At 40.0% G+C, this 9,811-nt stretch overlaps 1 protein-coding gene and 1 long non-coding RNA gene across 18 annotated transcripts in view; one reads left to right on the top strand and one right to left on the bottom strand.

Moving 5' to 3' along the window:
• kcnq5b (potassium voltage-gated channel, KQT-like subfamily, member 5b) overlaps positions 1-9,811 on the bottom strand; it is a 150,613-nt gene that overhangs the window by 18,818 nt on the left and 121,984 nt on the right. For 12 of the 17 annotated variants that reach the window (XM_032527040.1, XM_032527099.1, XM_032527047.1 and 9 more), the window contains 4 exons: positions 8,842-8,967; positions 5,158-5,268; positions 3,721-3,816; positions 1,305-1,399 (listed from right to left, as the gene is read on the bottom strand). In XM_032527040.1, the coding sequence (XP_032382931.1) occupies positions 1,305-1,399; positions 3,721-3,816; positions 5,158-5,268; positions 8,842-8,967 (428 nt within the window). Of the gene's footprint in view, positions 1-1,304; positions 1,400-1,636; positions 1,726-3,720; positions 3,817-5,157; positions 5,269-8,841; positions 8,968-9,811 lie in introns of all 17 variants that reach the window. The other 5 variants (XM_032527055.1, XM_032527091.1, XM_032527083.1 and 2 more) reach the window with 1 other exon arrangement.
• The window catches only part of LOC116696703 (uncharacterized), a 17,873-nt gene that overhangs the window by 6,043 nt on the left and 2,019 nt on the right, over positions 1-9,811 (top strand). Inside the window, exon 2 of the long non-coding RNA XR_004333810.1 lies at positions 1,773-1,777. This is a non-coding gene — a long non-coding RNA (uncharacterized LOC116696703). The remainder of the gene's footprint in view (positions 1-1,772; positions 1,778-9,811) is intronic.

Below are 9,811 nucleotides of genomic sequence, written 5' to 3'. Positions count from 1 at the left end.
GTAGCTGTAGCTAATACTGGGCAATATAAAGTACTCCATTGTTAACAGATCACCAGAAACATTCATTGGCAACAATGGAAGGAAAGCCTTCCTGCAAATGGCAACATTTTGGGGCCAATTGGCAGAACTGCTGAGGACGAAGTACACACGTAGATGCACCGGTAAGACCAAATGATGGTTAGCCTTGTATCCAGCTCATTTAAATAGCTCACATTACTGTATTGTGTGAACAGTTAATTTAATGTAAAATTGTATGTGGTGTTTTTTTTTGTATTGAATTAGCCTTTCCAGAGCTGGCCTCCCTCCGTGAAAATATTCCACCAGAATAAGTTCATCCCAGAGACTAGTTTGCAGAACCCCCGTCACTGCGACTGGAGCTTAGTGCTGCCCAAAACCATTGTAAATGGTTTAAAGAAATGCAAATAACCCAGACCGTTTTATTCTCCTATCCCAGAATGTATGTGTGACATGTTAGCTAGTTAGAGTTGACAGATGTGTATCAAGAAGTTTTGGAAATGTGAGGATGAGAGATACCAGAAACATAATTTTACTGTTTTCCGGCAAGTTGCTGTATCGCTGCATAGTGTAAATAACAATACGCTATCATGGCATAGTGGCAATACTTTGTCTACCCCCATGCTGCATGCACATACTTGACTTGTAAGTTGAAGACCCGTCTATAGTGATATATACTGTGTCTTTGTGTATGCACGTAGATAAGTCAGCTACCAAAGCCACTGACAGACTGAAGTATATTTACTGTACCTCAAGACTATTCAGGGCATTAGTGCTATAGATAAAATAGATACTGAGATAATGCTGAAATTGCTGCCTCAGACCCTCAAAGTAACATCAGTGAAAGTCACTGGCCCATTGAGCACTCAAATGACTTTAGTTAAATACAGAGAGCCTGGCTTGGTGCGAGTTCAGTGATGGGACAAAATGTCATTTATATAATAGCAGCAAAGAAATTAAAGGTTGTTAAGAGATTTCCTAGAAGTCGGCGTTCTATTAATTCACCCAAGCTATATTCAAGCAGTAATGGAGCCTGGAAATGATCAGTCTTTTAGATGGATGTTAACCAAATTCTCATGAGAAAAACTAAATGTTATATCTATTCATATATATGTTCAATAGAGAGAGAAACACTGATACATTAAGCAATAAGACTGAGCACAAAAAAAGTGAAAATCTGAATCATATTGAGAAGATAAACACAGCTATACAGAATTGCAGTAAAGGAAAATATGGCTTGAGTGGCACAGACACCAAATACAGACACCAGCTGCCATAGTTGTACCTACTTTGTAGGGCTGCAGGTATGCAACGCCTTCAAGTGAGGCTTCCAGGTAGCAATGGAAACCGAGTTCTCATCAGCCGCATAACTACGCCAAACACACTGCATGCAGAATACACAAAACCAGGAAGAAGAAAAAGGTACAAAGAAAAAAAAAAGATAAATGGGATAAAAAAAAAGAAGTAAATACAACAAAAACAAGGCAGAGGAGGGAGTCAGAAGGAAGAGGAAGAAGAGGATGAGGAGAATAGAAAACAAATGAAATCGCTGATTAGTAAAAAACCAAACAACAGGTGTGTCACGTCTGTGGCTGGGCGGAGGTCAGGCATGGATACATGCCTGTGGGAAGGCAGGAGGCTCTCATAGTGCTGCCAAGTGGCATCCAGGTAGGGCTTGGTGCTGTCGGTGGAGTAATAGCGCCACGCAGCCTAGTACAGCATTGGGACGGACAGGGTGAAGAGGAGGAGGAGACAAGACGAGGTGGAAGTCAATTTGGGGGGGGGGGGGGTGGGGGGTTAAGTGGGGCGAGATAGGGTGGGGGCCAAAGAGGAAGAAAATGTAAAAGCATGTGGGAGGAAGGGTGAGAGAGCAGAGGATAAGAAGGAAGCGTACAGAAAAATATATGAGGAGGACAACATGATGTCAGCGGCAATAAAATTCAGGGTCGAACAAAAGCTGTGTGTGAAGATCAGGCTGGAAAAGAAGAAAATGTGTGAAGCAGACAAGAGGGGGATGGCAAGAATGGGTTTGCCCAATTGGTGTTTCTGGGCTTAAACTATAGACTGTAAAATTGGTGGACGAGGCACCCGTGACGTCACCACTTGGTTCATGGATTGTTGTTTTGAAACTTCGAATTTGGCAATACAGACGTCTTCATTTTGTTTTTTTGCAACCGGATGTGGCGATTTTTGACGAGAGGATGGAGCTGGGAAGGATGATGTGACCAAACCAGTGTTGTTTATGGTTGCAATGGCGCTGTGCTAAATGCTAATGAGGGTAAGTTGCTGATTTTCAACCCTTCTGAAGCGAGTCATCCAGTGGAGATTTACTGACGGGTAAGGGCTGACCTCTGCATACTGTCACTATTCATCTGCTCGTACAGCAGTACAGAAGATCGACCAACTTTCCCATAAGTTCCTTGTTTAGCATTATAATAAACAAGACATTTTTAGGTGACCAAATGTTCCAATCAACTTTACGAAGTGAAGACAGAAACATCATCAAACACCCAACACCAGTTTATGCCTATTTTACTGTCGACAGTGCCATGGTTAGCCTTGCAAAGCTTCTTAGTACGTTTCATTTACCTTCGAAGCCAGAGCTGGGAATAACTTCACACCTGAGTTAACAACGTTCCATTAAAACAAGTCAGATTTCACTGTGGAGATTAATCACTGTTAGCAATACCAGTTGATGACAACTCTTCAGGCTGTTTTTGATGCATACTAACAGTGTCGTAAATATCCACAGATAGAAGTTAGACAGAACTGTGTTTAAAACTGATTTAACGATACAGAAATAAGACAGATATATAAACTGTTTATTTCTACAGCTTTCACTACTGTTGATGCACGGAGCAGCCATGTTGGATTTTGAGGTCGGCTTGTTCGGGGTACTGTGAGGTGCACCGACTTCCCAACTCGGAAATCCGACTTAAGGGGGCTTGTTCTTGACTTATACCTTGAAAATTCCAACTCACAAATACAAATGGAACGCACCATCTGTACTGATTAAAACGCAGTGCCATGGTTAGCATTGCTAAGCCGCTGTCATGATTGACAGGTCAGTGAGTAGCCACGACCCTAAATCATTCTCTGCTTTATTGTCAATTTTAAAATAAATGGGACCAAGATTTGTGAAAATGAACATTGAGTTGTATTGAAGAAAACTAAAAACTAGCAAATAAATTCATAAACCCATTGTGAAAATGTTCACTGAGGTATATAGTTAAGTGAGAAGTAAGGCCATTTTGTCATAGACTTATTCAAACTTATTTTTTGCAAACAGTGGAGGTAAGGTGCTTTCACATTGGCTTCACTTTTCAGGCCTGGAAGCTTCACCCATTATTTTAACAGTCTGTGGGCTTTAACACAAGAGAGTCTGGGGTCCTAGAGATTAGACAGTTTACTGCAAAGTGAGGATGAGGGGGCACAGGGCAAGACAGAGTGAAGCTTCATGCTATGTGCTTTTTATTGGGTAGTTTCAGGGTTTCAGGGAGTCCACGGAGGTAAGAGAGAAACTGGAGAATGGTAAAATCATTTAAACACATTTTATATTGTGCAGGTATTCAGTTTACTTAGATGTGGTGGTGTATTGTTTTGAATAACAGAAACAATTCATAATAACAGTGTTTTTTATTTCCATCCCACAAAACAGTTGATGTGTGTCAGAGAAATCGTAAGACAGCAGGCTGTCTGCTTTACCTGGATGAGGTAGGCAGCTGGGTTTCTCCTTTTCTCAAAGTGCTTCTGTCTGTGCTGCTCCTGGACCTTCAGGGCAAAGCCTGAGCCCAGAATACCCTGTATGATATTAATAGGATTAAATACTGGATGCATGTGTGCTCGAGTATAATTGAGCTGTTGAGAAACTACAACAGAAACAACAGAGAAACTACAACAGGTATGAGAACGTCCATTGTGTCTGCATGAAAAATAACAGGATCAATTGGAAAACAAGTATGTTTGCACACACACACACACACACACACACACACACACACACACACACACACACACCCACAAACACAAAAACACACACACAACACACACACACACACACACACACACACACACAACACACACACACACACACACACCACACACACACACACATACTGTATATGAACAAACAACTATATTTATGTCTGTATATGAACAAAGAACAAACTAAAGGAGGGATTTTGGGGGGAGAACAGCCTCCAAAAGCTGTGTAAGGAGGTATGAAAAAGTAAATGTACAGTATACTTATCTGAATTTCCATCACTAACATTTTATTTCCTTAAAGCTATACTATGTAGTAGTAGTCTCCCCCATCAGGAGTTCTAAGTAATGACAACTAAACTGTCGGAGCATCAACAAAATACAAGCCTTCTGTGATTGCGCACCACGCACACCCCAGTTGCTAGTAGCCAAGGAACATGGATTTTAAAAAACATGATGAACTCTTAAGAAGAGGTAATTATCTTTACACCATTTACTAAACAATAGCCAGTGAAGCTGGCAGCCCTAATCCTGTATTTTTTTCCCGTGAGACACGCAATGCATCTAATGATAATTATGCGTGAATGTGTACAGAAGCAGCAGCCGACAGCAGCTCTGTTCTATCTGTTTGATCATTAACGTTATTTCCACAACAACCCATCCACTATTAATCAGAAAGTTCATTTTTATGACTTAGCTGATGACAGCTGTCTGCTCTCTCTCTCCTTCAAAATGCTTTACTAAAAAAATTTTCATGATCTGGTCATTGTGATATGATAAAAATATGCTAGGAGCAGACTCTCATAAACATTCAATATTATAAGAAGAGTTGATTTCCGCTGCAGTAAACCGCTTCAGAGGGCGGGCGTTTTTTTGTGCGTGCTCTGAAATAGAATGCCAGCGCCAGTCATCATAGCTATACTGAGAAAAAACAGAGAGAGGTTTGTTTAGCTCATAGGCTAAATTAGCTCTGTATCAACTGACTTGAACGTAACAGATGTCCATTAATACAAAAAATGGATGTGAACGACAGCTTTAAAGTAAATCAGCTAAGTTCAGGTAATTTTCAAAGGCCAAAGCTTAAACGCTTTCCAAATGAATCTGTCAGAATAGCAGTGAAACACCTGAAAGAACAGACTCACTAGACGAATACTGACTTACAGCTGGCAAGGCAAAGAAGGAGATGCCCAGGAGGGCAAACCCTGCGGACAGCATCCGTCCCGTCCACGTCTTTGGCGTCTTATCTCCATAACCAATGGTGGTCAGGGTGATCTATGAAAACAAACGACTTATTATCAGGTTCTGAATGATGCCCATAATCAGGCTATGGCAATGTATACAGATGAGTGAAAATCATCTATAAAAATAACAGATATATGACACCAATATAATGCAAGCTCAGAAACTATTTCTTTGATAAAAACAAGTGTTGTATGTTGCTTTTGGAAGCGTTTTCTAATTAGAGATTCCTTTTATAAACGGAAACTAATTCACTGTTAATACATCAGTGTTGTACACATCAGTTAAAAGCCATTAATAGGAACAGCCTTTGCTGGTGTTTTTCACAGTTGTGGTTTTCAGTTGCAACTTTTACTGTTTTCTTGTGTTTATTCATTCACCGTTTGCCTCATGGTTGTGTTACCCGTGTTCTCTGTTGTGATTTCCATGTTTTATGCCGGCGTATGTTTTATGCTTTTGGTTTTCTGTTTTATTTTGTAGTGTCTGTTTTTCCTGTGTCATTTCTTGTTTTAGTTCCTGCCTTGTGTGTTTCCCCGCCTCTGTGACGAGCTGTGTTTGAAACCGTTCCCTAACATGAAAATAGAGCACCACATAGTGTGTTCGCCATTTTGTAGTGGTCTTCGAATTCTCCGCGGATGATTTTACTCTTCATGTAGTCCACTATAAAATACCCACAATGCACAGCTAACTTTAGAGTACATACGGCATTTTATTCCCATATAGTACAATGCAACACGGCCGTGTTTTACCTGGGGATAAGAAGAAGTCACATAGAAAACTAAAAAGGAAAATGGAGCGGACTTTTGTTTCTAAACAGTGGACATGTAACATGCAACATATATACAACCTGTTACTTTCCTCCTGGGTGCTCAGTTGGTTTTAGGGACGTGTTAGAAGTATTTCTGCTTTGGTCTGTTTACATGATGCTGGGCTCCATCACACAAAACAACAGGCACATCTCCTGACACAAGTCACGCAACAATGTGTTTTCCAGAAGTATCCAAAATTTCTTTTGATCGTTCCCTATATAGTTCACGATTTAATAAACACTATGTAGGGAATAGTGTGTGAGGGAATGAGGGAAATGTTTCCAACACAGCTAATGTCGGCTCTGCCTTGATCTGTTCCACCTGTTCTTCAGCCCTCCTGTCACCTGACCCTCATTCCTACCCTTGTTACCTTGTGTATTTAGTCTCTGTGCTTTGTCTCTTGTCAGTGACTATGTTTACATGCACATAATATTCCACTATGATTCCGAATATGACAATATTCCAAATTGGATACAGGTCAACACTATATTTCGGTTGGATTATCCGAATAAGGCCTATTTCCGAATATAGCATTTTCACATTAAGAAATGTAGGATATGCCGGTATTATTCAGGTTTTAGAGGCATTCTTTGGACATGTATATAGTGCAATATTCAATGTCATTAGCCATGTAAACAGCTTAGTCAGAATCTCGTCTTTTTCTGACCGGAATCATATGTGCACGTAAACGTAATTGCTGTCTTAACTTCCTGCGTCATTCCCACATGTTGCTTCTTTGTGGTTTGTGCATCTCTTAGTTATCAGTGTCTCCAGGTTGTTAGTTTTTTTGTTTGGATCTCGGTTGCCAGTTTGTACCTGCCTGTTTTAGGTGACCTTTTGTTTGTAAGCTGTTTATTAAACCTTTCAAATCTACCCGCTGCCTCCTCGCCTCCACGATCTGGACTTTTGGGTCCAAGCCGTCCAATCCCTAGACGCCATGTGTTTCCCCTTGTGCAGCAGGACACTTTATCCTTCTCTTTAGCTCACTAATACATTTAGTTTAACAATCCATTAACATTTACTCAGACACATTTATTTGAAGGATTTCTTCCCAAAAAGTTGTCATTAACGACGATAGTATCTATAAAGCTTTAGCAAACTTATTAACATTGGAAAGCCATAACCTATTAACCTTTATAAGGGCACCTTATCAGAAAGTGTTTTTTCTGCTTGGTGCAGCAAAAACAAAATTCCACTCATTGAATTGAGATGCTGGCAGAGGTGTCTGAAACATTTATTTAATTTAACATTAACTTACCATAAAGAGGGTTCATTTGGATTTACCTGTGGCAGACTTGAATAAAAATGTTGAACTTGATGTGTCAGGTTATTTTTTTTAATTACACAAATGATTTAGGATTAGTCTAACTACCCTCATATGTTCAGTATTTGCCTTCATTGTTATTGTCTTTTGGTGTGCATAACTGTATTATATTTGCATGTGTTTTTCCCTTTTGCATACTGCTTGAGTGCCAGATAGAGGCATACTTTAAAATGATGCCTTCAGGCAGTTCAGTGTGAGAGATCGGACCTGTGTGAGGTTTTACAGGAGTGAGTCTGTATGGCCTTGGTTCTAAGGAAAATGATGAAAGCCTGTGGCTCAAATGTTTATTCTGCTTAAAAAAACAAGGTTTTTTAAGCGCATTATGTGGGTTCTTGTCTTACTTCATGTGTGAAGACCTACTTAAAGCTATCCGGAGGAACTGGGAGACACAATGAGTGTAACACCTTACACCTTTGAGCATTGAACCAAAGAGAAGATTACAATGTCTTGATAAAAGAAGGAGCCAGGTAATTATGTTATAAAAAAGGAAGGAAGGAGATAATTCTGATAATGATATGCAGTGATGGGCCTTAGCACATCAAAATTTGAAGAGAGCCATTCACTTGTTCAGCAGGAGTCTAAAGAAATAAGCCTTTAATGGACTGTATTCACCATTTAATGACAGGAGCAAATAAACCTGGCTGTGGGCTGGAACCGCAGGTACTGCTTGCAAAACACCGTGCTTGCCTTCAGTACTCTTTATCTGTCTATCTATCTACACACATATACATCTATCTGTGTGTTTTGGCAGACTGATCAGTCTGGATTATCTTTCATTCAGGCTCTAATTGCCTTGCATGACAGAGGCAGCTACAGCCATTTGGTATTATTATGATTTTTGGAGCCTGTGTGAAAACGGTGTTTAATGGAGTCATGGAGGACTAATGTTTATGGAGGAGCTTTCAATGCTCAGAGGCAATGACAGACCGAAGAGGAGAAAAATATTAGCGTCCAATGCAGGACCAATTTCTGTGAAGAGGTAACAGTGCTGAGTTGTTACGTGTACCTTTGAGATCTACTGTTGCCCAGGAAACCATACTGTGGCTGTGAAAAGAAATCAATTCAAGATATCTAACAGACAGCTACATATATTTGAGGTGGAATGAAAATGTTTCAGGATAACATAGTGAGTTTTTATTTTATTTTTTAATCATCATTGCGATATCAACTGGCGCAATAAATGCATCGTGAAAGGCTGTGACAAGTCGCAAAAGACACTCAGAGATTTTTTTGTATTAGTTGAAAGAAAATATCAGTAGAAAACTGCACTTTCTAATGGAACTGATTTCCTTTTTTGTTTTAAATTCAACAAGCTTTGTTGTACTGAAAGCAGCAGAACTGAGAACACTTTAATGTCTTTAATCCTAATGTTGTTTATTTACTGCGAGTACTATTGTTATAGTGATATTCAAAACAGTATCACATGTTGCATATTTTCCTCATGTCGTACAGCCCTACTTCCTCCAGACTCACCGTGCCCCACCACAATGCATCAGCATAGGTAGCAAACTCATCGTTGGACTTGGTCTCCACGAGGTAGACGAGGAACGAAGAGAAGATGAGAACCAAGAAGCCAATGTACCAGGCGGTTACCAGCTCCTGCAGACAGAGGTCATGACAGACTTTCAGAGAGTAATCGCAGTAAAAATGACAATATTGTTAATGCACCATTACTTTGGCATGTGAACAGCTGATCAACCTAAATCGACTTTTCTATGAAATATGAGGACAAAATATTCTACTTAATACAAGGACTAGGTGATAGACGTACAGGTTATGTCCATTTATTCAATTATTTGTGCATCAGTCATTGCAGATTATTTTGTAACACACAGACAGGGTGTGAGTTGTGCAGAAAGCAGAAGAAGCAGAAAATGCATTATTTAAATCCCCTTTCAATACCATTGATACAGTGCCACTCGGCCATTTTATTTATGAACTTTAATAAATCAATGGACAATAATGTCAGAATAAACTAACACAAAGTAGTGTTAACATAAAACAGCGCTTTCAAGCCAGAGAGCAAAGTTCACTTTGTGGCAAAAACGAAATACTTCACCCCAGGAAACGCATATTCGTTTCTCAGAAGTGATTTAATCAAAACCACAATCTTTTTCATAAACTAAACTAGTCGTTTTGGTGCCTAAACGTAACTGTCATTGCCACGGCCCCTGACATACCATGGCCCCTGAAAGGACTGTCACCATCAGGGGGACAAATCCTGAACTAATCACAGCTTTGCTTTCCCTCTAGCATATACCGAAGAGGTTTCATTTCCAGGATTGTTCAGGTGCCGCTGGAAATTTTGCAGGATGTTCCAAATTTTAAGCCAGATGTCCGTTACCTTCCACTTTCTTTGTGTTGTTATTCTAACCTCCGGTGGATTTCTGAGGACTACGGTTACCTGCTCCTACAGGGTAAATCCAGACAGCTAGCTAGACTA

This window comes from Etheostoma spectabile, chromosome 2 (assembly GCF_008692095.1).
Source record: "Etheostoma spectabile isolate EspeVRDwgs_2016 chromosome 2, UIUC_Espe_1.0, whole genome shotgun sequence".
NCBI classification, from domain to species: Eukaryota; Metazoa; Chordata; class Actinopteri; order Perciformes; family Percidae; genus Etheostoma; species Etheostoma spectabile.
Note: the sequence above shows the minus strand (reverse complement) of the source record. Positions and strands in the feature narration are given on the sequence as shown.